The sequence below is a fragment of the Bidens hawaiensis genome, unplaced genomic scaffold (genome assembly GCF_021521415.1).
Source record: "Bidens hawaiensis isolate Kalapana, Puna unplaced genomic scaffold, B.hawaiensis_p1.1 tig00005179_1, whole genome shotgun sequence".
NCBI classification, from domain to species: Eukaryota; Viridiplantae; Streptophyta; class Magnoliopsida; order Asterales; family Asteraceae; genus Bidens; species Bidens hawaiensis.
Genome location: NW_027491332.1, coordinates 76,768 through 99,566, shown reverse-complemented (window position 1 = coordinate 99,566; position 22,799 = coordinate 76,768). Strand labels below are relative to the sequence as shown.

Genomic DNA, 22,799 nt, shown 5'->3' with positions numbered 1-22,799 from the left:
GTCATCAAACTCAAGTAAGGACTTAAGGTTCACACATAATTAACTAATTAAGACTACTAAATCATTGAAATAAAAATATTATATATAGATATATATTTTTTATATATGTTATAATGACGAGTAAAATTGATTTGGTTGAAAACCTATGTGTCTTTTAGTTGTAAATCATGAGTTTGAGGCACGTTATAAGCGTTTTTCTTTTATTATAATTATTATTAATTGCAATGTTAAGGTCATGTAATCTCATTTTTATTTAGGCCTTCACACAAACGCAAATGTGGATATATTATGTCGCTAAAAGAAATAAAACTCATAATTTGTGATTGTGGATATGTTTATGTTGCTAAATGAACCGGTCAACACGAACCAAAATGTGATATCCAACAATAAGTCAAAAGCATGCAAAACCATTACTTTAGAATATAACGGCAGACACCAACATGTTGACCGGGTTTATAAAACGAATCAAGAACGTCTACTTTTGGACATAAATTTTATTTTTTAGCATATCAAGCCTAAATTATTTGACTCAGTTGCTACTTCACATTCTTTTAATCTTCATGACCCTAAAAAGAGTAAAAATAACATTACTTAAGTTAAATTAACAACTTACATTTATTTGGTCAACTCAAAACTTCTGCAATATTGTATTGTGGGTCCCATAAAAATACACAATTAAGTAATCAACTTAAATACATAATCAACTTAGTTGATATTGTAAGTAGGATCAACAATATGAAAAACTACCTAGTCCAAACAATTATAATATTTTTGTGTGATGTTGGTTTCTCAAAAATTAGGTATGACTACATTTTAATTATATATTTATTAGCTATCTAAGCCTAGTTTGTTTGACCCTACACATTCTTTTAATCTTCATAGCCCAAAATAACAGAAAAAATTACATTATCGAGTTAATTAATGACTTCCAATTTTGGTTAGGATGAGGTGGTAAGGTGTTAGAATGTAGAATAAGATATAGAAGGTTCAATCCCTGTAAAGTGTAACATTTAGTTGTTAAAAAAAACTCAAACACTGGTAGTATTTTATTATGGGTCCCATAAAATTACACAATTAAGTAATCAACTTAATTAGACTGTGAGTAGGATCAACATTGAAAAAGTACCTGGTCCAAACAATTAATATTTTTGTGAGTAATTGATGTTGGTTTCTCAAATATTAGGCATGACTCCTAACTTTTTTGACCCTACACTTCGCATTCTTATAATCTTCATGGCCCAAAATAACAGAAAAGAAATAATAATAACATTATTAAGTTATTTAATGACTAACATTTATTTGGTCAACTCAAAACAATTGCAATATTGTTTTGCAAGTCCCATAAAAATGAAAAAACACAATCAAATAAGCAACTTAATTAAGATTGTGAGCAGGATCAACAATGAAGAGCTACTGATTCCAACAACTAATGGTTTTGTGTGCAATTGATGTTGGATTCTCAAAATTAGGCATGACTGATGTCTTATTATATGTTCATGGCATGAAATGAGGCAACCGGATGATCATAACACTCATGTCATCATAAGAACCCCTTGTTGCTGATAAGCCTACAAGCTTCTTACACGCGGATGCTAGATCCGGTTTCACAGTTCCAATGCAAAAGGGGCGGACAATGTCGACTGCTTCTTGGTTACTAACCTGAAAAGACACATCAATGTAGAGTGAATTAGCAAATAGCAACTGCGGTTTTAATAAAATGATCGGTTAAAGTCGTATTTAATATGTAACATGTTAAAACAGATAAAATATGTTAACAAAATGTATATGGTAAGATATTACCATATCCCAAATCCTATCAGAAGAAAGGATTAAAAACTCGCATTCGGGTTTAATGCTTATTATACTTGTTTCCAGTTCTGCAATCACCCATTTCTTAAGATCTTTATCTCCTATTCCTCTCGATACCGCCAGGGAACCTTGGATCCGCCAAACACCATTGCGACAATCAACATATCCACCCTATAATTACAACAACTTGATCAACCTCCTAGATTTGAATAACAATGACATTTTACATGCTTCATGTTTAAAAATCAATTTCTTACCAAATTTTCGAGTCTTTCTTTCTCGTCTTCCCTTGAAGGCTTATGATCGACACTTAAAGGCTCTCCAACCCCACTTCGGCTCATAACCGCCCTACAATCACCTAAATTCGAGATTATAAGGTTGCTCTTACGAATCAATGCGGTCACACAAGAAGTACCACCATTAACATCTTGTTCTAAAAACTCCGAATCCGTCTTATAGTTATTCAAAGAGCCCTGCGGGTGCTAGGTATGTGAAGGGTTTTGCCTTTACACTGTACCCGCACCCGTCTTATAGTTACTTGGTTGCCGAGGTATACTTGGCTTCAATTCCCTGCGGGTGCTAGGTATGTGAAGGGTTTTGCCTTTACACTGTACCCGCATCCGTCTTACGGTTTCTTGTTCGCCAAGGTTTTCTTGGCTTCAATTCCCTGCGGGTGCTAGGTATGTGAAGGGTTTTGCCTTTACACTGTACCCGCATCCGTCTTACGGTTACTTGTTTGCCAAGGTAAGAGGTATTTTCCCGCTTACTTTTTAATCTTTTTGAATTTTGAAATTCGAAGAGTTGGTGGAAAGAACAGTCCAAAACTCTGAAACGTCGTGCGACGGTTTCTTCTGACTGTGTCAGATCGTGCAGGAAGTTATGGTGACGTGACAGTACATGGTCATTCCAGACGCTTTTTCAGGCGCGTGGGCGCGATTTTTCGGGCGCGTGGCCGCGAAATTCATCGTATGCGTCCTGTCAACAGCTGTTGCCAGCTTGCTTTTTGCCACGCAGTCTTCGCTCGTGGAAGCGGGAATTCTTCTTCATATCCGCTCGCGCCATCCCCATTGCCATGAAATTCAAGAACGGGCAAGCACTTCCCAGCCTTCACGCCTCCAACTACCAGGAGGCGGAATGGTTTGCGAAGATATCTCGGGTCCAATCTCCGGTTTACCGGTTTGCGGAGTCCGGGATGGTGATGCTGGGGATGAGCCGGGTGTGGAAGGCTGCCGATGCGCAAAAGATCCCAATCGTCCTCGAATACGGTTCGAACTCTGTTCCTTACGGTATGCTTTGTTTCTTTTTGTTGATTTTGAATTTCTTCTAACTTCTTTCCTGTTTATTTCAGAGGGGAACGACTTGCAGTCGCTCCTGAACCCGCGTGAGGCTGACGGTCCCGCTCGGATGGGTACTCGCGCTCTAGACGAGAACGAGTTGCCCATCCTAGAACAAACGGCGGATCGGTTCGTGGAGGTCTATCTGCTAGGCCATGAGATCCTTAGCGCCCGTCGGCCAGGTAAGGCGCTCTTCGACCCTCGACCCCTCAATGTTGAAACCTCTGCTGGAATTCCTCTAATCGTATGTTCTGATGAGGAATCCGCAGATGGTCCTCCGTTGGTGCGGAAGAAGAAGGCTGCCGGAGGGAAGGGGAAGGAGAAGGTGGCCTCCACAGCCGATCCAGCTCCTCTGTCTGACTCGGAGACCGGGAGCGAAGAGGTGGCGGGGAATCCCGGTGGTGACAAGATCACCATTCCGGAGGCTGTGACAACTGTCACCGAAGAGCCCAGGATGACAACGGTGACCGGCGTGAAGAGGCCGGCCCCATCGGGTTCATCCCGCCCGTCCGTACTTTCAGACTCAAGAAAATCCGTAAGTACAAATTTCCTTTAGCTTTTATCTTCATAGTTTAATATCGTTAACACTTATCTTCTTTACGCAGGCGTGGATGTTGACGCATTCCAGGGTGGAGTGCAGAGTGGTATCTCCCCGCCAATGACGGTATGCCCGGTCAGCCTACCTGAGGCGACGACCCAGGCGGCTGCGCCTGCGCCTGCATCCGCTGGTTCAGTTGCTCACTCCTTTGAGCCGACTGTTCCAGCTGTGATGACGTCACCGCCGGCTGTGAGTGCTATTTTTACAGCATCCTTCACCGAGCCGGCGGTTACTATTGCTGCGGATTCCGCGGCGGCGACCGCGGCGGCTGCTACCATGCCCCCGCCATCGGCAACGACGTCCGATCCATCAGGTAAGCATGGGGCTTCTCGCCAATCTCTGCCACCTTCCCATCTGCCTGACCTCTTGGATGGATTTCCGTTGGGTTCAGGTGATGGGTTCGGCGGCTATCGGCCTGTAATTGACCCTACAGGTGCGTAGGGTTCTTTTGACCTATTTTATTTTTATTTTTTATCATCTTTTCCTAACTGCTTTGTGCTTTTGCAGTGTCGGATTCCAATGAAGTGTATGTTCCACGATGGAACATTCGCCGAGGAACAACCCTTCGCACCCCTGAAGAGTAAGTGGAATGGGCTCGTCACGCTGCTCCCAGTGGTGCGTTGGGGGAAGCCATGGCTAGCTACCAGGAGGGTAGGCTAACCAATGAGCTTCGGGTTCTCCTGGACCGGATGCAGCCGCGTGTCGAGCTGCTTTGTCGTGAAAACGACAAGTTAAAAGCAGCTCGCCTTAAAGAAGTAGCTCAAGCGCGGGCTGTCCGGGAGGAGAACCAAAGGCTTTCCGCAGTGGCTGCGGAAAAGGAGAAGGCCTTCAAGGCCCTCGAGGTTGAAGTTCAGGCTCGACTCGAGGCCCGTTCCAAGGCTGCCCAAGCTGTTAATGAACAGCTTCGGCTGGCTAAGGAAACTGCGAGGAACGCAACCGAGAGGGCCACCAAGGCTGAAGCTGTTGCTGAGCCTCTACGCGTGGAGAATGAAGAGCTTAAAGCCAAATTAGAGGCTCTCCAGCAGGCTCATGATGCCTTGGCGATGGAAGACGCCAAAAAGCTCCAGGAGATCTTGGACCAGAGGGGAGTGCTTGACCATACTGAGCGGAAGCTAAAGGGCGTCGAAGAGGCTGCGGCTAAAGAAGTGTTGCTTGCCAACCTCAACAAGAGTGAAGCCGAACGCGCCCGTAACGAAGCTCAAGCTGCCCTCAAAGAAGCTCTGGTTGCCAAGGAATGGCTTCTTCGAGAAGCGTTGTCTCAGGTATGTTTTCATGTCTTTACGCTTTTCTTTGTAAATAGAAAAGGTTCTGATACTTGTATTTTTTCTTTGTAGGTTGTGCATCGAGTCTTTGCTGAGACGTCGTATGACGATGCTATGAGCGCAGCCCTCAACGCTTCTCACGAAGATAGGGAAAAGGTCGGCTTCCTGCTTGGTCTAGGGTTCGTTGAGAAAGGCATCCCGCCTTCCAACTTCCCTTTGTACAATGTTGATACTGAAGCTGTTTACGACCAAGCAGTGAATCAATACGCCGCCTTCCCGCATCCGGTGGTGGAGAAGGTGAATGAAGTTGCTGCTGCTGATGATGGGCTAGCTATTTTTAAGGCTTTCCTTGAACTGCCACGCTCTACTGACGGTGCTGGTCCAAGTGGAAGTGGCCCTGAAGCCTGATCCTGAAGATCCCTTCCCACTGCTAGGATAGATTTAGCTTGTATAGATTTATTTTCTTGTAGGCGGGTAGTTACCCAGCCATTCTTGTAATGAATCATTGTGAAATATAAATCTTTGTGCGGGTAAGACCGCTTCTTTTATTGGATTCCTTGCTTTATAAACGTTATATGACTTCCATACTTTAGTTTAAATTAGCAATTTTCCAAGTGTTTTTAGAATAAGTTAACCTTTGAACGTGGTAGATAATAGGTTGTGAAGTTTTGCTTCCACTTTCGTGATTGTGCGGGTAGGACCGTCACTTGCACTTAGTAGGATGGCTAAACTTTACCTGCGTCTAACCTGCGTGTAGGTTTTCCTCATCTTTTCTGAGGATAAGTTAACCTTTGAACGTGGTAGATAATAGGTGTGAAGTTTTGCTTCCACTTTCGTGATTGTGCGAGTAGGACCGTCACTTGCACTTGGGAGGATGGCTAAACTTTACCCATATCTGACCTGCGTGTAGGTTTTCCTCATCCTTTTTGAGGATAAGTTAGCCTTTGAACGTGGTAGATAATAGGTGTGAAGTTTTGCTTCCACTTTCGTGATTGTGCGAGTAGGACCGTCACTTGCACTTGGGAGGATGGCTAAACTTTACCCATATCTGACCTGCGTGTAGGTTTTCCTCATCCTTTTTGTTAGAAATTCTCTGTTTTGAATAACCATTCGACGCGCGGTTGTTAATAGGTTAGTGTTCAGTATCCTCTCATGATTCATGCGGATAGACCGGCACTTTCATTTAGTGGGATAACTGAACTTTTCCCCTTCAACAGACCTGCGTGAAGGTTTGCCGTTTTTTGGGTTTATGCGGTTTTTGCCGCCTTCCCCATGCAACGACTTTCCACGTAACTATGCGGTGAAAACCGGCATATTAGTGTTGAATAAATTAACCGTTCGACGCGCGGTTGTTAATAGGTTAGTGTTCAGTTTCCTCTTATGATTCATGCGGATAGACCGGCACTTTCATTTAGTAGGATAACTGAACTTTTCCCCTTCAACTGACCTGCGTGAAGGTTTGTCATTTTTTGGGTTTATGCGGGTTTTGCCGCCTTCCCCATGCAACGACTTTCCACGTAATTATGCGGTGAAAACCGGCATATTAGTGTTGAATAAATTAACCGTTCGACGCGCGGTTGTTAATAGGTTAGTGTTCAGTTTCCTCTTATGATTCATGCGGATAGACCGGCACTTTCATTTAGTGGGATAACTGAACTTTTCCCCTTCAACTGACCTGCGTGAAGGTTTGTCATTTTTTGGGTTTATGCGGGTTTTGCCGCCTTCCCCATGCAACGACTTTCCACGTAATTATGCGGTGAAAACCGGCATATTAGTGTTGAATAAATTAACCGTTCGACGCGCGGTTGTTAATAGGTTAGTGTTCAGTTTCCTCTTATGATTCATGCGGATAGACCGGCACTTTCATTTAGTGGGATAACTGAACTTTTCCCCTTCAACTGACCTGCGTGAAGGTTTGTCATTTTTTGGGTTTATGCGGGTTTTGCCGCCTTCCCCATGCAACGACTTTCCACGTAATTATGCGGTGAAAACCGGCATATTAGTGTTGATAGTTCATAAAAGTATAAATGTAAAATCATCAGTGTCGATGTTTTAAGGAGAATCATTTCCATTAGAAGTGGCTCTTGGCCTTTTCTTTACAAATTTGGAATTGATTTACATGCAAACTGTGTAAATGAGCTCCCTTCCATGTTGTTGGGATGGGAGTGCCATCGAGCCGATACGCACCTTGTTCGGAATCTCGTTCTTTACGCAGCATGTAGTCTCCACATTGAAGCTGGAATTTTATTCGTGTTTTCCCCAGCCGAGGTTCTACACGCATCAGCCTGCTCAGCGTTCATTGCGCCACGAGGTGCGCGAGCGTCCCATCTCTGACGAATGCTTCGACCATGTCCTTTACGTCTATGCATTCTTCAGTGTTGTGGCCTTTTGTCCTGTGAAAGTCACAGTATTTACTCCGATCAGCATTATGACGATGTCGGATTATTTGTGGCTTTGGCCATGGGAGCTCCTCAGTAGTGAATATCTCGGTGACGCTTTTGGTGAGCGGCGTCCATCTGGAGTTCTTGTTTGTATGTACATTATCCCCTCCGCCTAACCGATGCTGCAAGCCGGATGAGGTGTCAAAGTTTACCCTTGACTGCCAAATGCCTAGCTTCCGTTTTTTGTTTAATCGGGCGGTAAGGACGTTGTCTTCCCTTGTTTTCTGGGTGTAGAGGTTTGTGCTCTGTGGGAGATCTCTACCCAGTTGCTTCTCTGTTTCCGCAAAGCGTTTAGCTGCTGTCATGATGGCATCCCATGTGGATGGCATGCCGTCTTTGCCCGTTAAGGTGCGGATGAGCTCTGGGTCGTTCGCGCCCTGAATAAAGGCAGCGCGAACAAGATCTTCGCTAATGTTACCCAGACTTAGCTTCTTCGAATTGAAGCGGGTGATGAAGTCTAGCAAGGATTCTTCTTTTTCTCGAATGCACTTGAGGATTGTCCATTGCTCCTCGGTATACTTTCTTTGCTGGCTGAAGTGTTGGCTAAACTTCTGTTGGAAGTCTGCCCAGTCGTAGATGTGGTTGACCGGTAGTCGATCGAACCACGCTCTAGCAGCCCCGACAAGCGTCATTTGGAACATGTAACACCACGTGGGTTCCGTCCAACTACAGACGGTTGGCCCCGCTATGAATCTGTTCAAATGATCATCCGGGTCGGATATACCATCACATGTGCCTATGCTGGACATTTGCTTGGCACTTTTTGGGGCAATTGCTTCTGCAATGTCCCTTGCAAATTTGGACGTTCCCGCATTTGCAACGTTTGATCTGAATGTTTTGGAGAAGTCTCGTGGATTTCCACATGTGCTTTTTGGTTTGAAGGCTTGTCCAAAATACCTTTTCGGTTGGGAGTCCGTTTCCTTAAGCTTCCCTTTTGCCCTATGGCGAGGGTTCGCGTCGGAGTCGGACTCCTCCGAGTCATCCTCCCAGTATTATTCGAATTCGTCAGCCTGTTGGACGGAACGCAAGCGTTCGTCCAACTCAGCTTGGAATTCCTTTTGACGTGCCTCCGCCCATGCCTTAACTTCATCGAGTGTTTGGCGGGGGAGTCTTGTTCGTTTCTCTAACTGGGTATCGGTGAATCCCAGTGAGCGATTATTTACTGCACTTGCCCCAGCTTGGGTAACTGGGGTAGTGTTTGTAAAATTTACTTTACTTGCCCCGGCTTGGGTAACCGGGGTAGTGTTTGTAAAAACTGTGTTGCCGGTATTCCCCCCAGTAGCTGGGGTTGTGGTTACCGGAGTTTCTTTAACCATCTTAGAAGTTTGAAAAAACTGGAGAAAAATGTTCTAGCTTTATTCACGGATGGCGCCAACGAAGAAACACTAATCGAACCCCGGGCAGATTACTGGTAACCTGGGGGTTAGATAGATGTTTCCCACGAGGGGTTAGACCCTGAGAAGATGGTTCTTCTGATAACCTGCAAAACAGACACCGTGAGCTTGTCACTGAGAAGGGGGGGTTCCTCCTTGTGACCACCCTCCGGCGTGAGAATCAGACTAGATTGCTCTTTAAATATAAGTGTATATTAAGATATTGCTAGAGCAGATATCAGGTATAATATGATGATAATATGATAAGATATGTTAAGATGAGATGGTCATACCATTTGTGGTATTTATAGCTGAAGGTAGGTTTCCAAGGAGGTGTGGCCGGCTGCAACAGTGTTCCTGTTCCACCAACAGTGGCCTACGCACGTGCCCTGCTGGTAGTTGGTGGGTAGGCAGCGGCTGATAGTGACCAGGCCTGCTGTGTACTATTCCTTTTCCACCAACTGCCGGCTACGCACGTGGTATGGCAGTAGTTGGTGAGTAGGCAGCGGCTAATAGTGACACAGTACAGGAGCATGTTGCTCGCCATACTGTTGTCAATAAGCTGTCGTATCTTTAGTCAGATCTTTTTCCCATACCTCGTCAGGTACAGTACAGAAGATCTTCCTGTATCGTACGGACTGGCTTATTTGGGCGGGAGTATTCCCCCTCCCGCCCTTGTGCGGGATAGTTCCCGGCTTCGCTCATTCCTTCAGGTGACACTGAGTGATTGAGAGCTAAGTGCCTTGTGCGTGTAGCCTTGCTGCGCGGGTGGCCTTCCCTGATGGCTTGTATCCGAGGCTGCGGGGACAGGCGGAGTCCTTCACCATTGGGAGGCATTTCCTGCGGGAACAGCTTGCGTACTGCGCGTAAGGACGTCACGTCTCTGAGCATGGTTGGTCCTGCGGATCCAGTTGGTTTCTGCGCAGACGTTCCTCTTCAAGGTGAGTCTTACGGGTCCAACTGGGCTCTGCTGGGACCTACCTCTTCAGTAGCCAGATACCCCTCCCTAACAGCTTCAACAATCTCATCTTCACATTTGTTAGCAAATTTGTACATTATGTTTCGATTCAAATTCTTCGCTACAAATTCCGCAGCCTTCACACCTCCATGGCCATCAAAAACCCCAAAGAAAGCCTATATCAATTAAATATCAATGTTAATACTTAATAGTTAATACCATTAATGGAAATATTACACAATGTATTTTCATTTTTTTTTTACTTTTTTAGAACGATAGCTATATTAAAAAAAATTAAAAACTGTTTAAACCTTACCTGTTTTGAATCTCCAACGAGATTTAAAACAACAGAAAACCGATCCTCCATAGCTCCTCTCTTTCCTTTCTTACAATAAACCGCGTACTCCTCCCCATGTTCTTCGATCTCCGCCACGTCATCATCCGGCTTAACAACCTCATTAGTAAAACTCACTTGTGCTATGGGAATCTGAATCCTAGCTGGCCTCTTCCTCTTAGAAAGGAAAGACGGTGTAGCATTTGAGTCAACGAACTTATTAGCATGCTTATTTATAGACGAAACCGGAGATGACGGCTTAGGAGATGTGTGACGGATAGATAACGGTGATGACGGAGGTTGACGAAAGATAGGTGATGATACAAACCCCTGCGAGTTTGTTACAATGGCGCCAGACATGTTATGAGAGCAAAAATAATATTGTTGTACAACTTTTGATGAAAGCTTAATATAATTTTTGGTGTTGGCTAATGACAAGTATATATATACACGTTCATGACGGAGTCGTTGAAAACTATGTTAAGTCAGTAACGGTCTAGATACAAATATAGAAGTTATTTGGAGGATTTTGTTAAATTATTAATTTCACGTGTTGCTTAAGCGCGTGACAGTCAATTGGGTTAACCATACGTGGCATTTAGGAGGACATATATTCATGGTACCTTAAACTTAAAAGTTAAAAGGTATGTTTGACATAAATGTTTTTGATAAAAATACTATATTAGAAAATACTAAAATAGGAATAATGGATTGAGATATGGGTATGAACTATGGGTATGAACCCAGTATAGAAAATCTTAACGGTTGATAAAAAAAAGTTGATTCAGTTTAATAAAGTACCTATTTGAAAAATAACTAGAGATTTTGAATTAAGTTAAACTTTTTGAGAACCGGGACCCGTGATTCGTGGTTTGAAATTCTGTGAACGGCGACTTGATAGAGGGTGGTATGGGGCGGCAAGCTGTTTGTGGTGGGAAAAGAGAGATGGGGTTAATAGGTTTCTTACTTTAGGAGACATTAAGCGTTGCTTTTTAAGTGAGGGACGTCAGACGGGGGTGACGTGGAGAGGCTACTGACCTTTCGTTTAGTTGTTATTGCTTTAGTCAGTAATTGTTAATTTATTCAGTATGGATGTAAAAACGAAAATTTATGATATTTCTAAAGTTTAAAATGACATTAAAATAATCTAGTCGAGATTTGTTTCATACATATCACATATGTGACGTGGAGAGGTTATTTCCCTTACACGCCATCGATGATGCTTCGACCAGTACTCGTTTTTCTAGTCAACATGGATGTCAAAAAACAGAAATTCAGATATATTTTCAAATTTTGAAGTGAAATTATATTATATGCATTTGTTTCAACACGAGGATGACGTGGATAGGTTCTTGACCACACACTTCTTTACTGATGTTCCAACAAGTACTCGTTCTTTTAGTCAGCAAAAATGTAAAAACAAGAATTTACTAATATTTTTAATGTTTAAAGTGAAATTATATTATACTATAACTAGAAATTTACCTGGGCAGTGGGGATTAATGATGAGCAAAATCGGTACAGGTATCGGTACGGGACCGGGACCGGTACGTTACGGGACAGGACCGGTATTTCCTGAATATTTACCTTTAATCCCGGTACCGTCCCGGTCCCGAACCGAATATTTCGGTACCGGTACCAAGAATTCGCAATTTTCGGGACCGGGACCGGTAGGTACCGGTGCGGTCCCGATCTCATCCTTAGTTGGGATTTGTTTATGTACTCGTGGCGTTGCAGTAGTGGACATTCATTACGGTACCGAAACTAAACCTGAAAAATAAATTTTGAATAAAGAGATATTTATTCGGTCGGTAAAACCCGGACATTGGCAAAACCCGGGCCTTGAAACTCATGCGTTGGTAAAATTCTAGTGTAACAACGGTGAGTCGACACGAATTCGGCTAGTATCAGTTATGTTTGGTATGTCATAAATAACATTGGTAAAATCCGTGCGTTAGAACCTAAAAAATAAGCTCGTCAAATTAACATATAAAGGATTAAAAATAAAAAGAAATAAGCATTTAAAACGGTGACTATTTATTTGGTAAAACTCAGGTGTTGGTAAACTCAAGCATTCTTGGTCCCGAGTTTTGAGGCGGTGAGTTGGCAAGAATTCGGTCAAATTAACATATAAAAAGATTAAAATATAAATTTTTAAGATATTTAAAGCAACGTTTATTTGTTTGGTAAAAGTTGAGTGTTAGTAAAATGCAAGCGTTGTCAGTCACGAGTGTTAAGACGGTGAGTCAACACGAATTCAGTCATTTTATGTTACCATTCCTAAACTAAAAAAATAAAAACAAAGCAAAAAAAAAAATGAAAATAAAACAAAAAAATTAATCAAAATGGTATGTCCGAGTAAGCTATCGCCACCTGGTCCAGTAGAATGCATCGCGACACCAAAACTCTCTTTTATATATATTATTATATATATTAGATAATGTGTCTATTTGTGCTAACTTAGAAGAATCAAAAATCGTTTCAGGTGGCGTGGAGAGGTTCTTGTTCTCACACTTTGTTGCTGATATTTTCGCTGCACGAGTATTGAAGTTCAGAGATATTTGTTGCACTTATTTTAAGTTAAAAGACATAATCTGAAATCTAGCATAATTATAAAGGAAATAATTTGTACTTAACAGTATCATATATAACTACACAGTATTTTAAACCAACTTAATATTTACTATAGGATAATGTGTCGTAAAAAAAACGAGACAATGCATGCATGCATCTTGATCAATTGAAAAAAAACATAGCATGAATTTCTACAAGAGGTTTCATGCGAAATTAATTGAATCAATCAATTGAAATTTTACGAACTCGTTCAATTGAACTAACATGTCATGCAAATTCAATCATATAAATCAAGTCGTTGCATTTGTGCTTGTCATAAATTGATATTAATGGGTGAAAGAGGAACATTGAGTTGCATGAAGAGAGAAAAAAACTATAATATTAAGAAATTAGTTTCATAAGCAGAGTATTTACATAATTAGATATTAAACATATAACTAGAGTGACTATTTTCATAAATAGAGAAATAATGTAAGTATATAACTAGAGTAGTTGTTTTCATGAGTAGAGTAATTAAATAACATATACATAAAACTCCATCACATTCAAAATATGTTATTTAACAATTACACTGGGTATAACTATATGATTACTCTAGCTAAGCAAATAACTTCACTATTTATATGCATGTGACTAGTTGCTTTTTTGTACCGTGATTATTTCATAAATCATAACTAAAGTAATTAAGTTAATATAACTACATCTATGCCACAACTTCACTTTTTATTCTTTGATTCGTACGTTTCGTATGAGAGTATGTGTGTGTGGTCCGCTAAAAAGGCCAGAAAGCAATTAAAGCGCGCCATGCATTTTGGGAGTGAAAGGGTAAATGAGAAAGATTACAAAAGTTGTGTGTAAACACGCGCGAAAAACATCATATATATAAATTAGCACCGTGTAAAATACTACGTGTAAATTGGCACCCAAGTGCAAAACACATGTCTTAATTGACATTATGTGTTAATTGCATCCATGTGCAAAACATCATTTGTTCAAACAAACATGGCAAAAAAAACTTCAAATAAAATGGCCTCCTGTCTTTATAGTGAAAAAATAATTGTGTTTTCAATTAAACAATCATATTGTCTAATAAAAACAATTAGTAAAAACCTTCATATCTACATAACACTGACCAGATGAAAATTTTTTACTTTTTAATTAAACCACTACATACATATAAAACATTAATTTAAGTCTGCTTATTTGGCAGTTTAAGTCTAGTAAATTTAATAATTTGGTTAACAATTTGACAAAGTTAAATTAAATTTTAAAGTAAACTTTACATTATTATTAGAAATATTAGTTAAATTTATATCGTATATTATTTTAACTAGTTTTGATACAATAAGACATTTTAAAAATATTTTTATCTACGCTTCGATATGAATTTTATCTAAGTCTTTATCGTTTCGTTGACACATATGGTTTAATATATAGTGAACGCATATACCGTAACAAACTAAACTCATATCAATCGATTTTCACGGTAATGGTTATTTATACATCATTTTTGGATATTCATACACCCTTTATAGGGTGTATGAATAACACATCCCATTTTCACACCTATTCCCACCGTACCGTGCATGAGTCAATCAACTAGTTTTTTATTTAGAGTTAATGTCCATTTTCGTCCATGTGGTTTGCTACTTTCGCCACTTCAGTTCAAAGTTTGAAATTTTGTCAATTTAGTCCTTATAGTTTTAAATATTAGCCAATTACGTCCTCTAGTCTAACGGCATCCAACTATGCCGTTAGTTTAAGGGGTATTTTTGTCTTTCTTCTATTTATGTTTAGTTAATGGCCAGTTTCGTCCCTGTGGTTTGATACTTTTGCTACTTCAGTCCAAAATTTGAAAATTTTTCAATTTTATGTTTAATTTATTCAGCTTTTTTTTCTTTTTTTTTTGTCTATAGCCTTTAAGAGCATAAGCCAAGCCCAAAACCATCAAGCATCGACCAAAACAGGTTTACGTTTACTCTGTCGATAACAATAATCATACCCCCCTCGTATTTAGTTTCTAGACATTTTCTAAACTCTCCCTCATTGTGGAATTCATTGGTAAAGTGGTCAAGGTAATTCCCTAAAACCGTACTATACCGATAAAACTAAAATCGTTTATTTGGTTAATGCATAATAGTTACGGTTTAGAGATTAACATATTGTAGCAAACATCTTGGTCGAAATCACATCAGGAGGTCAAATATCCCGCATTTCCATGTTTGCTCAAGAAATCGATACACTAGATCGCATGTGTGTTCTTCAAATCGTGGTGTTGTTCTTGAATTCTTCATATCGACTACAATTATAGGGTTGAATCCGACGAATTCAAGAACAATACCACGATTTGAAGAACACACATGCGATTTAGTGCATTAATTTCTTGAGCAAACATGGAAATACGGGATATTCGACCTCCTGATGTTGATTTCGACCCAAATGTTTGCTACGATATGTTAATCTCTAAACCCTAACTATTATGCATTAATCAGATAAACGATTTTGGTTTTTTCGATATAGTTCGGTTTTAGAGAATTACCCTGACCACTTTACCAAATTACCAATGAATTCCATCATGGACTGAAGTAGCAAAAACAAAAAAAAAACAAAAAAAACTGAATAAATTAAACATAAAATTGACAAATTTCAAACTTTGAACTGAAGTAGCAAAAGTATCAAACTATAGGGACGAAACTGACCATTAACTAAATATAAATAGGAGAAAGACAATAATACCCCTAAATCTAACGGCATAGTTGGATGCCGTTAGACGTGGGGACGTAATTGGCTAATGTTTAAAACTATAAGGACTAAATTGACAAAATTTCAAACTTTGGACTGAAGTGGCGAAAGTAGCAAATCACAGGGACGAAAATGGCTATTAACTCTTTTATTTAAAAAAAAGAGGCGATGATGTGTTTCAACTTTCACGCGCTGAATGTGCAAGTTAGAGAACTATAAAGTACAACCATGCATGAGACTTTCATGAAAAGTTATTAAATCAGCATATATTTGGTCCAGATGAGACCAGATCTTGCCAAAGGTCAAACATCTTTAAACATTATAAATTTATAACTTTAAACACCCCCCTCTCCTTTTGTTTTTCCGTCAACAAAAATAGTCATTATAATATTTCTATACAAAAATATTGCTGTTCATGTATTTAATTTTAACTCTTATTTCCTGTTTTATAATTCATATAATCAGTTACAGCTTCATAATTAGTTTTACGAGTCTTACTTTTAGAAAATATTTAATGGGTTACTCGAACTCAAGTTGGGATGAACATTACATAAAAAAGTATGTATTAGAACAAGACATGAAAAAGTATGTACTATAATATAACACATAAATCATTTTTTCTCCTATGGCCGTATATGTATTGAAACACTTATATTAAGCTTTTAAACTTATAATTTCTCTATAATATAGAGTATGAAATAAAAAAAAACCTGAAATCTCTATAATAAAAAAACTTTTGATAAAAGCATCAATTACCCTTTATATTTAGACGTGACTATTCATCAATCTATATAAATCTGGAAGTGTATAAAATCACGGGAAAAACAATAAAATAAGTGCATGAATAGGATATAGATTTAGACGTAGAATCGGATGTGTGAGGTTGTTAAAAAATAAACAAAGTTTAGAGGAAACAATGTTTTTAAATTAGTTAAACTATATAGATGGAGATAGAGATTCAGATGAATATGATCTTAGTTTGTAACTAAACATAACCATTGAAATGAAAATTAAGTAAATCAGGTAAAATATGATGTGATGACTTGGTTGTTACTTGTGATAGAATGTTAGAATTATAATGATAAAGCTATAATTTTGGACTAAAGTAAACTATTTATTATAAGTAAACTATTTTTAAAATATTGTCTTGTTGTGATGTGTTACATGATGCTAGTTCCTTAGGCAATTAGTTATGACTTAGAATGGGTCAATGATGTGGTCATTTGTTTAATCACCATCTTCATTAATAATCCAAACCGACCATAGCATGGTCAAACAACGGCGTTGACAATTTCTATGGCCCGCCCAGGTCATTTGATTCGTCATATTGTACGTAGTCCCCTTTTGTCCGGCCATTAGCAACCAAGACTTTCGTCTGCCTCTAATAATAATCATATGCTTGATATTATTATTTAACTTAATTACTAGTTTAAAGTTTTTCACATGTTTTAGTATAATATTCTATCTATATTTATACGAATAGAGAATGTCTATCAAAACATTATGTGTCATTATATTGTTGCTCTTCACTCTCTCCTAAGCCACCAAATTACTTGATAAAGGTGTTCTTCGGGTTCTTTTTTCGGGTTTCGGGTTTTTCTGGTCGGGTTCGGGTTTCAAAGTTTTAAATCTTGACCCGAAACCCAACCCAAATCTCTCACGGGTTTTTCGGGTTCGGATTTTTTCGGGTTGGGTTAATCGGGTTTCGAGTATTATAGAAAAAAAAACACAAAACCAATTTAAAAAAAAAACTACAATGCTAAAATTAAAACATCTTCTACTTTGCTTATAACACATATAATCAAATAATAACCTAACTTGATAAAACAATTCAAAAGAAGAGTAAAACTAACTCGTATCATAATCGTATTCAATCGGGCGTGATTTGGTTGTTCGATTACGGTTACAATTAGTAATAATCGGAAACCTTAAATTAATAATAAGAAATTGATCCATAATAGTTAGAATGACAACAGTCGATTACAAATTAAACTTTATTGGCTAAGACTTAGCTTATTATACATAAAAATATATTTAATTTCAAAACTAAAAGTTTATTCGGGTTGACCCAAATATTATAAATCAAACCTAAGAACCAACCCGAATTACTTCGGTTCGGGCTCGGGTAGTCTTTTCTCGGGTTCGGGGGTTCTTCAAGTCGGGTAAGTTCGGGTACGGGTTTTTTCGAGTTTCGGGTAAAAGTGACAACCCTATTGCTTAATTTTATTATTAGAGGTTTCTCATGCGAGTCTCACCAAACTCGGATGGTCCTTAAATGAGTGTTTTTACATCTAATTTATTTGTGAAAACATTTCATCATCAAACAATATTTTTCGCGGGTCATGTCTCATCAAATCCGGATAGCTCTTAAACGGGTTATAACACCTTATTTATTTGTGAAATAACTTCTTAACCATCAAACAAAAATTTGAGGTTTCTTAAACGGGTTATAACATCTTATTTATTTGTGAAATTTCAAACGTGTTAGCATCACCTTATTTTATTTGTTGCCACCACAATTGTCGTTGCATGCTTCACCATCACCGCCATCCGCCGCCACCACCGTCACTATACCATCGCGACGCCGCTGTTGCCATCACTGTGGCAACATCACCCTATGCCATCATGTTACAATCCAAACAGTAGAACTCGCCCAAAAAGATAAATATGGTGGATGAGAGAACTCATTTGGTCTATAAACCCCACATATGTTCATACAACCGATGTGAGACACACCGCATATCTTGCAATGGTTTCAATCTATAATATACCTGACTTGAGTCTATCCGTATTTAGACTTAACACAATTTGCGTAATTTTATTATTCATTTTCTATATTTAATATTTAATTGTAACATTCTTCCAGGACTGTTTGAAGGAGTAAAGTCTGATACAATAAAATAATAGTACGTATTTTGAACCTAAATTTCTTATTCAATTTTATACGAATTAAAAGGCCGGTCGTAATCAATTTAATACGAATGCCCACAGTCTGTACACTGAAAAAGTCATCTAAATTTGAACTTTCATAGATTTGCTATAGAGAAATGAGTTAAGATTCTATATCAACCACATCTAGTTTTCTTTTATTCTTTTATCTAATGATGACAAGTATTATATGAAAAAGAGCAATTTTTCTGAAAACAACAAATATTATAACACCCTGGTATCGTATAACAGGCCATTTAATCTCACCTTTAATAGTACTCAACCCGAAAGCTCGCAAATCTCCTTCTCCCGTCCTTGAACACACGTGAAGTCGTGGAGACATATTTTTCATCATGTCTTCTCACTGCGTCTCTTTCACATCGGCCTAGCGATTCTCACAAACGCCGGGATTAAAGATGGTCTAATAAGAAAAAAACACACATTTATATTATTAGCTAACGTTTACGTGACACTACTTTTATGAAAGATGTATCCATTCATATACACTTTATATCATAATGTCGAAACTAATTATAAATTATATAGGTAAACCATAGATAAGAAAAAGAGGCATCCCACCTTAAGGTGATCTTAAACTTCCAACTATACAAGATCACGAGAGCATAAACAGATCACTAGAGCAGCAGCGGCAGCTAGGAGTGTAAATTAACCGAGCCTCTCATGAGCTACTCGAGATCGGCCTGTGCTAAAAGCTCAAATCAGCCGAGTTTAAACGAGCCCGAGCTTCAGCTTCACTTATCGAGTTCAATTGGCTTGCGGGCCTAAACAAGACTATGAATTATACAATTTTAATTTAATATAATATATATAATTATATATTTGTCAGTACCATATATTGAAATATTATTAAACAATTATGCGATATATACAATTATAATTACAAAGTATATTAAAAATAAAAAGTAATGAACAAGCTGAGCTCGAGAGCCTAAATGAGCATGTGACCTAATTGAAACACTATTGAAACTTGGTTACTATTCTATGAGATATTCCCTTATTAAATATATAATTATATACTTATCATTATAAATTAAAAATAAACGAGTCAGGCCAATGCCATGCTCCAACTCTCATAGGTTAAATGAGCTAAGCACGACCCAGGCTTGTCTAGCTGCAGCAGATAACTATTACCAAGAAACAAAAAAACACACAACTCCAATATTATAATAACTGAATCAAACAATAAAAGCTTACAAAAATCATTTCATGCAGCTTCATGTACATGATCATCATCAATCTTTCCAACCGCGTCAAGTATTGATGAATAAGTAAAGTCATCATATTCAAAACCACATAACCTCATCTCTCTCATCAGTTTTGCAGCCTCGTCAAGCATACCCGCGTGACTAAAACATCCAAGAAGTGTGTTATAACTAACCGCATCCGGCTTAATTTGTGACTGCTTCATTTTCTCAAACATAGCCATCGCCCGTTGCGGGCCACCAGATTTAGCCAAACCATTTAAAATAATATTATGCGAGTTTATATCCGCCACACAACCGTTTTCTTCCATATCCCTAAATAAACTATATGCTTCATCCATCAAACCACCTCGTACCATACCCGACAAAAGTGCATTGTACGCTTAAACATCCGGAACGGACCCCAGTTTCTTCATCTCGTTAAACAGATCCTTGGCTTCATCCAACCGCCCACATTTCCCCAAATTTTTAATCATAACAGCATAAACCCTAGAGCTAGAAGACCCACAATTTTCCCTTAACTCTTGAAACAACTCGTTTGCAGCTTTGTAACGTTTCGCTTTCCCGAGAGCGTTAATAATACTACAATAAGCAGCTGGACAAGGCGGAAAGCCTTTTTCATCCATTTCTTCTAGAAGCAACAACGCTTTTTCCACTTTATTTGTTTTACAAAAACCATCAATAACAATCGAGTAAGTAAACGAGCTGGGAACGATCCCGTTTTCCTTCATTTTCTCAAACAATATACAAGCTTCGTGAGACAAACCTTTAGATTCAAAAAGAGCTTTAATCATAGTGTTGTATGTCACTACATTCGGTTCACAATGATACAATTTCATATCTTCAAATACCTTTTTAGCATCGGATATAAGCCCAGCCCGGCCCAATATGTTTATAACATTGTTTATCAAAACCACATCCGGCTTACAACCCTGTTTTAACATGTTTATATAAACCCGATACGCTTCTTCTACTTTCCCCGTTTTCGCGAGCCCTTTTATCAACTCGGTATACGTGTAAACAGTCGGTGCACAGTTTCTATCTTTCATTTCCTTCACTAAATCTAGAGCCTTTTCAACCCAACCGGATTTAAAATGCATTGCTAATAAAGTTGTGTAAATTTTAGCGTTCGGTTGAAACCCGTTTTCCTTCATTTCATCAAATAATCTTATAGCAGGTTGATCGTGACCTAATTTGGCAAACGCTGACATTAACGCGCTGTAAGTTATCGTGTCGGGAAAACAATTACCTTCATTACACATCTCGGTGTAAAGATCGTATACTTTGTCCGGATGGTTTTCTTGCATTAGCATTATAATAATGGAGTTATAAGTACTTGCAGTCGGTTTGCATTTTCGACCTTTGACTTGATAAAACAGTGAGAGTGCTTTGTTGACCATCTTTGACTTGCCTAATAGTTTCACAATTTCTGATAAATCTTTAGGATCGATAACAGCTGATTGGCGTACCATTTCTTGGATCATCTTCCACATATCCCCAAACATTCCAGAATCAGCCAAACAATATATTAAAGACATGTAAGTAGTTGAATCATGCTCAAAGTGTCTTCTTTTACCGGCCCATTTGAAAAACTGCATCTTGACTTTAACGTCTACATCTATGCTTAAAACTTCGCGAACTAAACGGTGGTCAACTCTTAATTTTAGTACCTCTAGAGCCTTTTCTGAATCAGGGCCCCACTTAAATATCTTTAATATCCTGATAAATCTCTCGTCTAATGTCCTTGCAGAGTTGTTCTTTCTTGATGTTCTTTGATTGACAGGTGAGTTTCTTGTATCTTCTCTGGGACTCGATGACCGGAACATTTGAACAATTTCATTTTCTGCAGTGACAAATTTGGTATGTTCAGACTTCAAGAGATGACAATGATTTGAGTCATCTTAACTATTGTTAACAATTATTATTATTATCACACACTAAATCATATTTGTGTTCATTTAAAAAAAATCCACCAAAGACAATAGAGTGAACAAAATTAAGGAATGAAATAAGAATGCACATCACCTGTTTGTTTAATTCTGTCAGAGAGAAAAGGCATGGTAAAGATGGATCGTCGCAGACCAACTGTCGTCTTTGCCATATTCACAAAATACAGCTGAAATAGCTACCTAATCTTCAAATGAGTGCATTAGGTTAGTTGTGAAATGTAGGTTTACACCAACAAATATGAATGTGTGTGAAATAATTATGTTTAAACTAACTTAAGATTGATTTTAACCTATTTTTGTTCTTCAAAAGCACAAATTGCAAATTATTACTCTAAAATCACAAACTTACAGCAACAAATATGAACGCGTGTAGAGTTTTTGCGTTTAAACTATAAACTTGATGCTTGTTAGTTAGTTAGTTGTTTCTCTTTGATTAAACTACCTACCGGTTTAGATTATAATAATGACATAAAGAACAATTGCAGAAATTAAGTATAACATTAAACTGAATAACTGATCGGAAAATTTGGTTAATTCTTGGGCAATTCGGTCTCGGGTATTAGCCCGTGAAAACAAGTCAAAAATCATAAAAAAATTACCAGCAAACACTAACTTTTATAAAAAAAAATCATTAATTAAAAAAATCATGTTGGCCTGTTTTTTAAAAACATATCACTATTGTTAATGTTTACATCAAAATTATTAGTCAAAGTGATGCTTGCCTATTCAAAGGTTAATTACCAACAAATACAAAGGTAACTTCATTCAGACATTTCATCGAACAGTTGGTGTGCTATATCAATCAAACAATAATTTTATTACACATTGATTAATTAGACACCAGAAATGCAAAATCAATTAACTTATTGAATCATCTATATATAACGAAATGGTAATAAAAGATGAAAATAAATGGATGATTAAAACTTTATGCATGCATACCTGATGATGAGATGTTTGAGGATGAATTTGTAATTGATTCGATTATATGAAAGCAGTGAATTTGCACAGCAGTGAGTTTGCTGAATTAGGTTTCGGTCTATGGCACAGTTTGTAATTTCCGGGTATCGAGTCGGGTCAGGTCAGGTCAGGTCAGGTCAGGAGTCAACAATTTTTGAAAAAGAAAAATGGTTACTTTGGGTATAGGTGTCAACAAAACCGAATTAGAAGATACAACAAAACCGTACCAAAAACTGGTATGCCGGTTAAAGATTTTTTAAAACCCACAATAACAAATCGTTACACTGCATTCTCAAGCTTAAAATACAAGGAAA

The 22,799-nt window shown here is 38.5% G+C and overlaps 2 protein-coding genes across 3 annotated transcripts; both read right to left on the bottom strand.

The window, feature by feature from the left end:
- Positions 1–917: 917 nt before the first annotated feature.
- LOC143629180 (putative protein phosphatase 2C 53) lies at positions 918–10,966 on the bottom strand. Its single transcript, XM_077098521.1, has 5 exons — positions 10,092–10,966; positions 9,799–9,951; positions 2,067–2,261; positions 1,801–1,980; positions 918–1,659 (listed from the first exon to the last, which is right to left on the bottom strand). The coding sequence occupies exons 1-5, from the start codon at positions 10,467–10,469 to the stop codon at positions 1,495–1,497; spliced, it is 1,071 nt and encodes a 356-aa protein (XP_076954636.1). The 5' UTR covers positions 10,470–10,966; the 3' UTR covers positions 918–1,494.
- Positions 10,967–19,278: 8,312 nt separating this feature from the next.
- Positions 19,279–22,103, bottom strand: LOC143629259 (pentatricopeptide repeat-containing protein At3g16010-like). 2 transcript variants are annotated; one of them, XM_077098576.1, is made up of 2 exons: positions 21,513–22,103; positions 19,279–21,476 (listed from the first exon to the last, which is right to left on the bottom strand). In XM_077098576.1, the coding sequence occupies exon 2, from the start codon at positions 21,400–21,402 to the stop codon at positions 19,960–19,962; it is 1,443 nt and encodes a 480-aa protein (XP_076954691.1). In that variant the 5' UTR covers positions 21,403–21,476; positions 21,513–22,103; the 3' UTR covers positions 19,279–19,959. The 2 variants fall into 2 exon arrangements, with proteins under 2 accessions (XP_076954691.1, XP_076954689.1); XM_077098574.1 differs by having other exon boundaries at positions 19,279–21,419; positions 21,602–22,103.
- Positions 22,104–22,799: the final 696 nt, after the last annotated feature.

Excerpts from the sequence above, each read along its gene's own strand:
- LOC143629180 (XM_077098521.1), bottom strand. The coding sequence starts at position 10,469 with ATGTCTGGCGCCATTGTAACAAACTCGCAGGGGTTTGTATCATCACCT. Across the intron at positions 9,952-10,091 it reads TCGTTGGAGATTCAAAACAG|GCTTTCTTTGGGGTTTTTGA; the intron begins GTAAGGTTTAAA and ends TAATTGATATAG. Across the intron at positions 1,660-1,800 it reads CTGATAGGATTTGGGATATG|GTTAGTAACCAAGAAGCAGT; the intron begins GTAATATCTTAC and ends GTGTCTTTTCAG.
- LOC143629259 (XM_077098574.1), bottom strand. The coding sequence starts at position 21,677 with ATGGCAAAGACGACAGTTGGTCTGCGACGATCCATCTTTACCATGCCT. Across the intron at positions 21,420-21,601 it reads TGACAGAATTAAACAAACAG|AAAATGAAATTGTTCAAATG; the intron begins GTGATGTGCATT and ends TTGTCACTGCAG.